This window comes from Phoxinus phoxinus, assembly GCF_949152265.1.
Source record: "Phoxinus phoxinus genome assembly, chromosome: 1".
Taxonomy (NCBI): Eukaryota; Metazoa; Chordata; class Actinopteri; order Cypriniformes; family Leuciscidae; genus Phoxinus; species Phoxinus phoxinus.
This window is the reverse complement of record NC_136876.1, coordinates 42,941,046-42,954,847: the sequence shown is the minus strand read 5'-3', so window position 1 is coordinate 42,954,847 and position 13,802 is coordinate 42,941,046. Positions and strand designations below refer to the sequence as shown.

The 13,802-nt window shown below is 38.5% G+C and overlaps 1 protein-coding gene across 2 annotated transcripts in view; it reads left to right on the top strand.

Annotated features, from left to right (window-relative positions):
• tom1l2a (target of myb1 like 2 membrane trafficking protein a) overlaps positions 1 to 13,802 on the top strand; it is a 50,756-nt gene that overhangs the window by 30,545 nt on the left and 6,409 nt on the right. Inside the window, exons 7-15 of one of the 2 annotated variants that reach the window (XM_079625669.1) lie at positions 380 to 496; positions 893 to 1,026; positions 1,209 to 1,251; positions 2,291 to 2,465; positions 2,971 to 3,088; positions 3,480 to 3,555; positions 5,402 to 5,467; positions 11,916 to 11,975; positions 13,365 to 13,404. In XM_079625669.1, coding sequence (XP_079481795.1) covers positions 380 to 496; positions 893 to 1,026; positions 1,209 to 1,251; positions 2,291 to 2,465; positions 2,971 to 3,088; positions 3,480 to 3,555; positions 5,402 to 5,467; positions 11,916 to 11,975; positions 13,365 to 13,404 — 829 coding nt within the window. The remainder of the gene's footprint in view (positions 1 to 379; positions 497 to 892; positions 1,027 to 1,208; positions 1,252 to 2,290; positions 2,466 to 2,970; positions 3,089 to 3,479; positions 3,556 to 5,401; positions 5,468 to 11,915; positions 11,976 to 13,364; positions 13,405 to 13,802) is intronic. The other variant, XM_079625670.1, reaches the window with a different exon arrangement.

Here is a 13,802-nt window from a genome sequence, read left to right as displayed (position 1 = left end):
TGTTTCCAGCACCAAGTCCAAGCCTGTTCATTTACACCCACTATGTAAAACCAAATTTAGCATTTTAATCAACAGTTAATTTTTTTGTTAAGCTTTTACCATACGTCTTCACAAGTGGCAAAAAAAAAGAAAAGAACTCTTTGAGCTTTGGTGAGCATAAGAGACTTCTTTCAAAAACACAATCTTACTAACGAACTTTTGACCAGTATTGTCCATTTGCAGTTCTACATAAAAAAAACATGTGTAAAATATAGATCATTTAATGTGATTATGGCTAAACTGGGCACCGATTATGTTTAGTTCCAGATGTTTCACACCGCTATATTTGTCTGTTCAGATCTATATTTGATTTGGTTATGCTTTGTTTGTGCACGCACAGATCGCAAGACTGAGAAGTGAGCTGGACGTCGTGCGTGGGAATATTAAAGTGATGTCAGAGATGCTGACGGAGATGGTGCCGGGCCAAGAAGAAGCCTCTGATCTCGAACTTCTCCAGGTTTGCGAGTTTTTACCGCTACGCTCACTCCTTTACAGAGAACTGATGCTTTGGTGATGGTGTAGTACATTTTACCAGGGCTCTGAACTGGTTCAAAAACGAACAATGGAAATGAACGAAAATGAATCAAGAGCATTGATTATCCAATTTAATTTGACATTTATTCATGTCGTTTCTAAAAGCAAGAACTTTATCACGTAAATGATGAGAGAAATTTCACTTTTGGCTGAACTACACTTTATTGCTTCCTCAAGAATCTACACGTCACCACAAGGGGGTGTAACAGCACAATATACCTCATTTAGTGCGTTATTTATTTATTTTTTGGTCCTTTCTGTACTCGTCTAGTTTAATGTTCCATAATGCATTTCATGTATCCATATAATGCATTCTCAGGAGCTGAACCGGACATGTCGAGCCATGCAGCACAGGGTAGTGGAGCTCATCTCTCGCGTGTCTAACGAAGAGGTCACCGAAGAGCTGCTGCACGCCAACGATGATCTAAACAACATCTTCCTGCGCTACGAGAGGTCCGTCACACGAGTTTCCCTTTATCTGACAGCTCGAGGCTGACGCGCACCTCTGCAGTCAGCTCAGGCTTGCCTTTGATTTCACTCGCTGTGCTTTAGGGTCTGAAAACACATCAGCATTTCTTTCATCTCCATCTTGACGAGTGTTTGTGATATTTCACCAGAGCTCTGTGTTCCAACAGGTACGAGAGATACAGGCTGGGCAGAGCAGCACAAAACAACGGGGTGAGTTCGACACCGCAGTCCTGCTTTATTCACTCATACTTTCAGCATCGGTTTTTGAATATTGTTTCTCGTAGGGTACATGTATGCCTTGTGGTAATATTTGTCTGTTAAGTGCCTGCTCATGTTTTTTGTTGTTGTTTATTTTATCGTTTGCATGATGCTTAGCTGAGAGAGGCAAGTATGATGCATGGCTGTCATGTAGAAAGTGTCCTGCAGTCATCGTCACTTCTCCAGAGCTCTAGACCCTAGAGATAAAAATATTATGTCTTCCTTTTCCTATCTTTCCCACATACATTATAGGCCTTAGTTCTGTTGCAGCTTCAGCTTTTCCATTAAAAAAAGATATCAGACTTTTCAATAAAAGTGTAATCCTCACCTGTGTTTGTAAATGTGGCTGTTTATTATTATGCATTTAAAGTAATCAATGAATTTGTTTAAAAATGTTAAATAAGTAAATATTTAAATTATTCTAAATGTTTTAGACTTGAATTCTTTAAACATTATTACTATTGTTGTTATTATTAATATTAATATGATTACTTTTAATTAATTATTTACTAATTATATTAATAGGTTATGTAAATATGATAATAAAACTTAAGCATGCATATAAAATATACAATAGTAAAATAGTATGTAATAATACATAATATTAATTATAAATGGTTTCATTATAATTAAAAAACATACATGCTTAAGTTATATTATAATACTTGCATAACCAATATAATTTAAGTATTATATATATATGTATATATATATATATATATATATATATATATATATATATATATATATATATATAATGCGTAAGGTAACAATAATATAATTTAAGTTATTATTTAATCATAATTTTAATGTTTATTAATATTTTCTATCAACAGTGTCCCTGAAATACAATTGCTTAAAATTTGCTGCTTTTTTTTTATTTGAGCCAAATTGAACTATCATTATGATGCTAATTAATTTATTATGCTAGATACAATAGGTATATGCTGATTGTTAACCTAGATAAGGGTGTGTGTGTGTGTGTGTACAGGTCCTGAATGAGGCTTCAGAGGAGGACAATTTAATAGATCTGGGTCCTGGTTCTCCAGCAGTGGTCAGTCCTCGGGTCAGCGCTACACCCTCTCATACACCCGCGTCCACCCTGCAGCCGCCTCCTCCCGCTGCTGCAAACACAGCCTCCCTCTCCACACAGCTGGCAGGACTTGGTGAGCATCTCAAACACATCTGGATTAGGATGGCAACTTCAGACTGGAGAACACACTTCTTTTTTTTTTATCATATTGATAAAAGTATGCTAGCACTTTATTTTACAGTGTCCTTGTTACATATGCTACATGTACCGGTACTTACCATAGTAATAAAAGTAAATTCTGCATAATTACATGCAACTAACCCTCAACCAAATCCTAATCATATCCTAACCCTAGAGTAAGTACATGTAGTTGCTTAATATCACTTAAATATATAATTACACTGTAACAATGACACCTTAAAATAAAGTGTAACCCTTAATTTTAAAGTGTTGTTCCACATGTACATACTATATAGTAATTACAATAACTAGGTATGGTACTAACCCTGAACTTACCCCTAAACTTAACCGTAACCCATGTAGTTTCCTTATATTACCCAGTACTTTCTTAGGTAAGTACACTGTAAGTACACTGTAAGGTCTATAAAACCTTGACTAAGATGATTTCCTCCTGGTAGATGTGAGCGCAGACAGCGTCAGCGGCACTCTCAGCTCTCTGACCGCTCACAACCCTCAGGATGACTTTGACATGTTCGCCCACACCAGGTCCAGCTCTCTGGCTGACCAGCGCAAAAAGTGAGTTTCCACTACTATGACTATATAGAGCTTATGCGCCAGGGAAAAATCTTTACAATTTTGTTTTTGAACTTCAGCTTTTGCTGTATTTCTGTATATTTCAGTTGCATCGCTGTCAAAGTGATTAGCTCATAAAGTGGATTTGCTTATTGCAGAGTTGACAAAAGTCATCAAGTGCATTGTAATGTTTGAAGCGGATGTCATAACGAATGTCAGTAGACCAGGAAGATTTTAAAATCGAGTGCTTCATTCATAAATCCGTAAGATCTGGGGAAATTCGAACCGGAAGACAGAACACAATGAGGCCCGCACTGAAAAAGAGCAGGGCTACATAACGTCTATACCACATTAAAAAATTAACTCTAAACTATTGTCTTCGCTTGTTTTCCAGTGTTATATACGAGGAACCTCAGACTCTGGTTAGCCTGGCGTCTGCTTTAGACATCAGACAGCAAAATGCCACTGGGGTGAGTTTCCTAAAGCATGTTGTTTCTCTGTGCTTTCATAGTGATGAAGGGTTTGGGTTTTGTGTGTTTCTGATCACTCAGTTCTTACATATTATTACTTTTACTGGTATTAAGATGCGTTTTGGTCGATCGGATCACAAGTGGACGAGGCTAAATACATGTGTAAATGGAGTCTTTGAGCTTGTCCACTTTTAACCACTTCCAGAGGTAGTTGTAAACGCATTAGACCGGATTGCTTCTGTAGTGTAAACGCTCATGTGGTCGAATGTGTACTCCGCCACTAAAGACCGTCTACTGACCTAATGCGCAAACATTATGGGAAGTGCACCAGCCAGACGGGATTTAAACTTTGACGACCGAAGACCCAAGTTTGGTTTGAAGATGAAAAACGTATGTTTCTCTCACCATTCCTGATTTCTAACACACACTCACAGCGTGATCTTGCGTCTGTCATAGCAGAAACGAAAGCTGTTTTTCTGTCGTTTCCGTGTGTGTTCGTGTGTTAATTTCGCAAGCTTATTTTGTCCATTAGATTAAAAGATCTGAAAAAGCCCATAGATTTACCGACCCATAGACTCTCCTCTAAAATGAAATCAGGATAGAAGTGTTTGAAAGTGGACAAAAGAGACTGATTAAAACACCAGGTGTAAGCGGGAACGTGTCTCCCTAGTCGTCTTGTGATCCGATCGACCAAAGCGCATCTTAATAAACAGGGCTTTAGTGTGCTGAAGACCTCACTGTTTCTCAGAAGATGGGAAATCGCACTCGTCTTTTGAATGGCAAACTCAAGTTGTGCAGGGATGACGTATTTTTGTAGTCCGACCCAGTTGTTAGCATCACACTGGTTCCCACGACAAAATCCAAATAGGATTTTCCCATAGGCTTTTGGGATTACTGCAGAAAATAGGCTCTGTGACTAACAAAAGCTTATGACTCGAACAAGTTTTGTTCGCCTTGATAATTTTCACGACAACTTTTATGAATATACGAAGCGTTTGCACGATCACGATTATGAACACAATGAGGCTGTGAAAGCGACTAGCAAGGAGACGAGTTTACCTGTTCGCCTGATGACTTGTATTTCAACCTCTGTCTCCCTTATAGACGCTTGTTAGCAACTGCCTTTCACAAGACACACAAAAGCTTTAAAGGGCACCTATTATGCCCCTTCTCACAAGATGTCAAATAAGTCTCTGATGTCCCCAGAGTGTGTATGTGAAGTTTTAGCTCAAAATACCCCACAGATCATTTTTTACAGCATGTTTAAATTGTAATTTGTTGGGGCCTGAGAAAAACGCACCGTTTTAGTGCCTAACCAGCTCGCACTCAGAGCCAGGACAATCTCATCTCACAGAAAGATGATAATATCAAAACAGAAACTCACAGTAACGGTGTTATATTATATTATAGGTGATATTTGTCAAGGCAAGAATCACTGTTATTATTGCTCATACATGTTTTTGAACCTAATATAAAGAAGTATTATGAAATCGTCAAGAGTGCTGTTAGGAAATCAACTTTAGACGGATTGGATCTCTTGAACCAGACATGCTTTGTGTTGAAATCGGCCAAGGTTACGTAACGGTCGTGGATTTAGAGGTGCAATGCATGGCGATCAGCCCATGGGTCAAAGTTTACTCTTCTCTCTCCCTTCTCTTTCTGTTTGTTTTCCCACTCCATCTACCTCAGTTCATTGCCTCAGAGTTACATTTCTCTTTGCCTTAAACGACACCCGCTTCAGTTCTCCTGAAGATGGAGGTGGCCTCATGTCTCTGTGCTTGTTTTTGGGGTGGGTGCTGCTTTGCTCTTCTTCACATGTGTACGGTGTTTTCTGTTGTTGATTTAGCCGAATGTAAAAGGTCCTAACGCTGAGTTGGAGCCCATAGACAGCTGGCTCATTACCCAAGGAATGGTGAGGATTTCACCAGAACCACTGTCCCCTCATGATGTCCACTCAGCCCTGACCTCAGTCTCATCCCTTACACCTCCCACCTCCACTAAAACACACCCACAGTAAAAGGGAGAGCCGCTCTCTAGAAAGCCTGATTTCATTTTGCGGAGGAGCCGACTTGAATGTGTTAAGAGATCAACCCTCAAAAAACAAAAAAAACCTGTCTTTATTTTCTCCCTCATGTCATTCCAAACTTCTATGCTGTTTTTCCCATTGAAGCAGCTCTTTCTATACAACTAAAGTTCATAGTGACATCAAAAGCACCATGAAGGTATTGAATAGATCACTTTTATGGTGGTGCTTTTTTCTTTTCATTGTATAGAAAGAGCCTTAATGGTCAGCATCTTTTTTTTTTTCCTCGACATCTCTGATCTCTAATAACTCTTCTATGGTACCAGGGCCGTTTCTAGGCTCTTCTCTTTGCTCTGTCCCTTTTACTGTGAATCACCTCATTTCCATCACAAATAGGAAACACCTATGCTACGTCCGAAATCGAATACCTCCCAACTATATTGTATGTGAAAAAAAAGTGCACGGCAAAATAGTGGTATGTCTGAATAGACCGTAGTAGGCGAAAAGTACCCTGATGAGCTACTACTTCCTGAAGTGTGTATTCAATGGACACTTCACTATTCCATGAGGCTACAAGAGAGGATTTATGAATAGAAGTGAGGCGACAGTAACAACATTTCGGATATAGTACGTCCGAATTGTTGTTACTGTCGCCTCACTTCTATTCATAAAAGTGAGACGACAGTAACAACATTTCGGATATAGTACGTCCGAATTTCATCCATACTACCGTATTTTCCGGACTATAAAGCGCATCAGTCAAAAAATGCGTCATGAAGAGGAAAAAAACATATATAAGTCGCACTGGACTATAGGTCACATTTATTTAGAAGTTTATTTCACAAAATCCAAGACCAAGAACGGACATTTAATCTGGAAAGGCAAGTTATTCAGCTCCACAATAGCACACATAACAACAGCTGAACAGGTGTCCGGTATCTTAACGTAACACATTAACAGTTATTCAGCTGCACAATAGCATAAAGAACATATACCTGGGAGGCTGAATAGGCTAAATTAACATAAGCCAGCGAGTCCAACAAGTTACCGGTAAGCAAGTTCACCAAGCTCCCTCGATCTCACTCCTCAACACTGAATTCAATGAATTCTTCCTCGGTGTCGCTTCTGAATAACTCCGCTAACTAGAGCGCCCTCTCGCGGCTGTAGACGGTAATGTTTTCTCTTGGTTCATCTCAGTCAGTATGAATTTATTTTGATATATAAGTCGCACCTGACTATAAGTCGCAGGACCAGCCAAACTATGAAAAAAAGTGCGACTTATAGTCCGGAAAATACGGTACCCATATTCATACTAGAGCGTACTTTTTTTAACAGTCGCAGTATATTCAAAATCAAATGTAGTACTTATTCAGAAAGTATGTGATTTCGGACGCAGCACTACTTTTTTCAGGGGAAAAAAGCAGTAGAGTTCATCGTCATACACTAGCTAGACCTGGACTCTAACATGAATTAACACGATCATAATCATCCCTCGGCTCATGGAAGCTTCTGGATCTTGTATTCTGCACGACTCCAAACTTAGGGCTGGACATTCAAGAAACGTTCACACCTGATAGAGATTTGCAGGTAGAAAGTCCCCAGAAGTCATTCTTTTTTATATTGACTACGTTTACACGTGCACCAATAATGTGATTATTTCCAATAATCAGAGTAAGGAATGTATCACAATAAAGCAAACACATGCAATTTTCATTATTCTGATTATTCACCAAGAATTGTGGTTATTTTTATTTACATACCCCAATGCACAGCAGAAATGATGAACTCACATACAGGTGTGCGACTGGCCACTGTTTTAATCTACTTGCGTCAAATGCGAAACACATTTCTATGGACGTATTGGATTTTTGCAGTGACGCGCCTAAAATGTCTTAATTTAAATTTTTCCGATCATCAATATACTACATTATATTCGTCGCGCAACATTGTCAACATGAACTCAAGAATGTGATGTCGTTCATATTTACAAATCTGCACATGAAAATGTAATTCGCACATGCATGCGCATTTTGATCAAAGTGGAAGTGTTGCAATTAAAGTGTTTACATGCCTGTTTATTACGAATAAAAATGCCATACGCCACATATATTACTGAAGTCACGTGATGGCCAAGTATGGCAACCCATACTCTAAATTTGTCCTGTGCTTTTAACCCATCCAAGTTACAGGTGGAACTCGAAAATGTTTAATATCGTGCTAAAGTTCATTTATTTCAGAAATTCAACTTAAAAGGTGAAACTAATATATTATATAGACTTGAGATATTTCAAGCCTTTATTTGTTATAATTTTGAAGATTATGGCTTACAGCTTCAAAATTAGAATATTGTGAAACGTTTTCATAAGCTGTAAGCCATAATCATCAAAATTATAACAAATAAAGGCTTGAAATATCTCACTTTGCATGTAATGAGTCTATATAATAGATTCGTTTCACCTTCTAGGTTGAATTACTGAAATAAATTAACTTTAGCACGATATTCACATTTTTCGAGTTTTACCTGTAGAACACAACTGCCCCCAATTATGAGCTTAGTTAAGTATTAATTATTGCGTTCACATTAGGTAAAGTTTAATCGCAATAATGCCTAAATCTCACTTTAATCACATTATGAGGGTGCATGAAAAAGTAGTCAATGAGAGCTGCTGGTCCGCGGTAACAGGAGCTGCGTGACTGTTGGAGATGCATTGTGGGTGTATCAAGTAAAGCAGCAAAGTTTAACATTATGCAAATGAGCTGCAGCACGATCTGATGACTACTAGTAGGAATTAAGGAGATCGTACACTCTTTCCGCTCAAGAATGTTAGTTTTTAGTGGCAATCACCCCATTTGTGATCAGATTTGCCAATTGTGAAGCCCATCAATAACTTTAGGGTATCCAAAAATACATTAGTAAGATTTTTACTAGGTAAAAACAGTAATGTTGTGAAATATTACAATTTAAAATAACTGTTTTCTATTGCAATATTCTTTAAAATGTAATCTATTCCTGTGATCAAAGCTGAATTTTCAACATTTTACTCCAGTCTACAGTGTCACATGATTCTTCTTATACGATGATGATGATTGGATGCTCAACATTTATTATTATTCATTATTATCAATAATAAAAACAGCAATCATTTTTTTCTGGATTCTTTGATTAATAGAAAGTTCAAAATTACAGCGTTTATTTGAAATGGTAAAGAGATGTATGTTTTCTGTCACTTTTGATCAATTTTATGCATCCTTGCTGAATAAAAAGTATTAATCTTTAAAATTTAAAGTATTAAAAGAAAACCGTACAGACCCTAAACTTCTGAACAGTACTGAATATCGACTCATAAAATCACTGTCAGTGTGAATGGGCTTTAAACTGTCCACGGTCCTCGCTTATAGAAGATCCTTAAACTGGACGGCTGTGCGGTCAGAGCCTTTCCTTCATAATCTTCATCATCACACTACTATTAAAACTCCCCACTTCACCTATTCATTTACATCATTCTACGCTGTTCTGTTCTAACAGATTGATCTCAACCAAAATAATAAAATAACCAAATATTGTAATATTATATATCACCTCCTCTTTCTCTATTATTTCCACATGTTATGATTCTAGTTTAATCACCAACACTTTGAAATACACTAATGGATGAATGGGAATTATGTAGTGACAAAAATGTTTTATTTATTTTTATTCTTTGTCTAGATTCCAGATTTTGCACACACTTTATTCTCTCGAACAACTTCATGAGGAACACCATAAGATGAATGTTAAACATTATTGAAGAAGTTCACATGTATACTGGCTTCTTCTCTTTCTCTACCTATTCCAAAAAAAACAAACTACACTTTAGTTTTGTAAAGAAATTAATTCATTGGGACAATTAAAATTTGTCCACAAAACTAATTTATTATTTATGTCCAAACTTTGGACTGGTAGTATTTAAAGTGCCCATATTATGCTTTTTATTTTTATTTTAGATATCGTCTTTCATGTAGTGTGTAAAATAACTGTTTGTGAGTGTAAAAGATTGCAAAGTTTCAAAGATCAAAGTGCACGACAAATAAAGTTGGGTCACCTGACCAATCAGAGCAGAGTAGACCAATCACACCAGACTGAACCATCTGACCAATCAGAGCAGAGTAGACCAATCACACCAGACTGAACCATCTGACCAATCAGAGCAGAGTAGACCAATCACAAAAGACTGGGTCACCTGACCAATCAGAGCAGAGTAGACCAATCACACCAGTCTGGGTCATCAGACCAATCAGAGCAGAGTAGACCAATCACAAAAGACGGGGTCACCTGACTGAGCAGAGCAGAGTAGACCAATCACACCAGACTGGGTCATCTGACCAATCCGAGCAGAGTAGACCAATCACACCAGACTGGGTCATCTGACCAATCCGAGCAGAGTAGACCAATCACACCAGTCTGGGTCATCAGACCAATCAGAGCAGAGTAGACCAATCACAAAAGACTGGGTCACCTGACTGAGCAGAGCAGAGTAGACCAATCACACCAGACTGGGTCATCAGACCAATCAGAGCAGAGTAGACCAATCACAAAAGACTGGGTCACCTGACTGAGCAGAGCAGAGTAGGCCAATCACACCAGACTGGGTCATCTGACCAATCCGAGCAGAGTAGACCAATCACACCAGTCTGGGTCATCTGACCAATCCGAGCAGAGTAGACCAATCACACCAGTCTGGGTCATCAGACCAATCAGAGCAGAGTAGACCAATCACAAAAGACTGGGTCACCTGACTGAGCAGAGCAGAGTAGACCAATCACACCAGACTGGGTCATCAGACCAATCAGAGCAGAGTAGGCCAATCACACCAGACTGGGTCATCTGACCAATCCGAGCAGAGTAGACCAATCACACCAGTCTGGGTCATCAGACCAATCAGAGCAGAGTAGACCAATCACACCAGACTGGGTCATCAGACCAATCAGAGCAGAGTAGACCAATCACACCAGTCTGGGTCATCAGACCAATCAGAGCAGAGTAGACCAATCACAAAAGACTGGGTCACCTGACTGAGCAGAGCAGAGTAGACCAATCACACCAGACTGGGTCATCAGACCAATCAGAGCAGAGTAGACCGATCACACCAGACTGGGTCATCAGACCAATCAGTGCAGAGTAGACCAATCACAACAGAGTGGGTCACCTGACCAATCAGAGCAGAGTAGACCGATCACACCAGACTGGGTCACCTGACCAATCAGAGCAGAGTAGACCGATCACACCAGACTGAACCATCTGACCAATCAGAGCAGAGTAGACCAATCACAAAAGACTGGGTCACCTGACTGAGCAGAGCAGAGTAGACCAATCACAACAGAGTGGGCCATCTGACCAATCAGAGCAGAGTAGACCAATCACATCAGACTGGGTCACCTGACCAATCAGAGCAGAGTAGACCAATCACACCAGACTGGGTCATCTGACCAATCAGAGCAGAGTAGACCAATCACACCAGACTGGGTCACCTGACCAATCAGAGCAGAGTAGACCAATCACACCAGACTTGGTCATCTGACCAATTAGAGCAGAGTAGACCAATCACAACAGAGTGGGCTCTCAGAAAGGAAAGGTTTAGAGAGACTGAATCCTTTATCGAACCATTTCAGACACTGAGAGAAAAGAGATGATGCTGCAATGTATATAATTTGAAAATGAAAGTTTTTTTGTTGTTGGTTGGATGCACCTATTGTAGGAGACCTTCAAAACAAAATTAGGAAAATTTTAAAATAGCATAATAGGGGCCATTTAAATGCTCTTCAATAAAGACCATCCTTTTCTGATTCATGATCTCAACAAATACAGTGGAAGAAATGTCACTGCAAACTTCTTGTGGCTGTAATATTTGATTGCGCAATAAAGTATGTAATGTGCGAAACGTCCAACAAATAGAGCCCAGTAGGGGGAGCCCTTGTGCCGCTGCTCAAGCAACCCTCTCTTTCATCATAATCCTACATTTCTATGAATAAAAGGCTAGTCTCATATTCGTTCTGACACACACATCACTGCATCTTCCCTTCAGTGTCCTTTCATTTGTCACTCTCACAGCATGTGAAACAGTGTTGCTCCAGCTCTATGTGCAAGCCGTGTGTGTGTGTGTGTGTGTGTGTGTGTGTGCACGCAAGTGTGTGTGACGCGTGGCTCTCTTTGGCATTGATTGCATTTTTCTGTTGTTGTTGTTTTCCTCTCAGACCTTCTGGTGATTTTATTGTTTGTGTTTTTGTTTGTTCGGGATGTTTTTTTGTTTTTTTTCGTGGCTTTCGGGGTCTTTGGTTTGTCCGTGGCTTTGCTCCATAGATCCCCGTACCGCAGTCCTCTGTCATGGATGACATTGAGGAGTGGCTCTGTGCCGATGTGGTGAGACTTCTTTACCTTGATTTCATTCTCTCTGTTTTTGTTTCCATGGTAACACCATGTCATCTTACTCACTTTCGTTTATTCATAAGTCCTTTTTGTTCTATTTTTGGATTTTTTTTCTTCCTCCCTACCTCAGTAGTACTAATCATTCATTCCCACCAATCATGTTGTCAGTCTACCATATGCCACCCATGCACATGATACTAATGAACATTAACTAGGGATGAATTATTACCAATTTAAGATGTCAGTTAAAGCTCCAGAACGTTTGTTGGTGGCGTTGGAGCGTCTTCAGATGCAGATAAGAGTGACGCTGTTGAATGTTGCAGTTCACTGGTGACGGATGCCTTCGTTCATCTGTTGGTTGTTGTGTTTGTACTGATATTCAAATAATTGTGTGGTTTGTTGAAGTCAATAAATGTCATGTGGTATATGTCCATTGAACAGTGTTGGGAAAGATACTTTGACGAAAACTACAGGTATTCAGAATTAGTTCTGAGATACAACTGAGCAATGTTTGTTTTTAAAATAGCCAATACCAAATTATTGATAACCTACAGAATTCTGAATATAACCGACAGAATTATACAAAAAGAATTGCAGAAATGAAATCCAAATGTAAACAATATGAACTCAAAATTCATACGCATTTTCGAAATGGTCAAAAACAGCTAAATTTACCATCGCATTTACTGACAACACTGATACCGTTAGTTTTAAAATGGCCAAACAATTGATTTAATTGGCCTAGTTAGTTAGTGAAGAGTAGTTAGCAATACTACAAGTGAAAAAAGTAAATCCTATGAAGATATTTAAGCGGACATTTGGCTTTGTGTAAATGTTAGATAAGAGTATATAACTTTAGACTATATAACTATAAAATATACATAAGATTAAAAAATAAAAAGCTGGGTTTTTCAGGATTTCCTGGGTCTTCATTATAAAAAACGGACAACAAAGTAACACATTACATAGAAAAAGTGGCATCTATTTTTTTCATTAACACTCTAATGGCCAGATTTTTTTTTGGTCATATTACACTACTGTACTGATTTGTTATAAATATTAGCGTGTAAATGAAAAAGCTCGATTATTTCAAAAATAGCCGAGCTACTATCACACTGAATTTGAATGAATGTTAAGTTGGCGTCATTACTTTCTGTCAGTTTCTCCCCAACACTGATCTGTCGTCATAGATAATGTGGAAAATGCATACGTATGTACTTTGTTTATAATAATGTCATGTTGTGAACTGGTTTTATTGCTGAATGGTAAGTAGTTGTTCAACTTGTTCATTCTGTGTTTGTGGCACAATGTGGTGTATAAATAATAATTAATGACTGTGGTCTGACATGTAAATAATGTTGTTCTGTTTATTTTCTGGAACAGAAAGGTGAAGAAGAGGCAGAAGAAGGAGTCACGAGCGAAGGTACAATACAAAAGCTAAATGTTTGGATTTTAACTGTAAATTTTACATTTTGTATTTTTCATGTGCATGGTTCCGAAATCTATTTGTTCGATTACGGAAACATAAATTGTGTTGGAAATGCCGTTTCAAATTGACCAGTTGTAGAAAAACCTGTTGTACACGATCTGCTACACACCTTCTGTCGTGCCATTCGATATGTTATAATTGTTAAGCAAGTAAAAGACCTTTTAGTATCATAGTAAAAATGTGAGGTTCAGGTCGTGGTTCACTTGTCTTTTTTATGTGAAATCTTTACTGATTTTTATAATGTAAGCGTAAAGAGGGGAAAAAAAAGTCGGCACACCATGGCTCCAAAAATGTGAAAAATGCAATGGACTCACACACAGGTGGTCAAATTT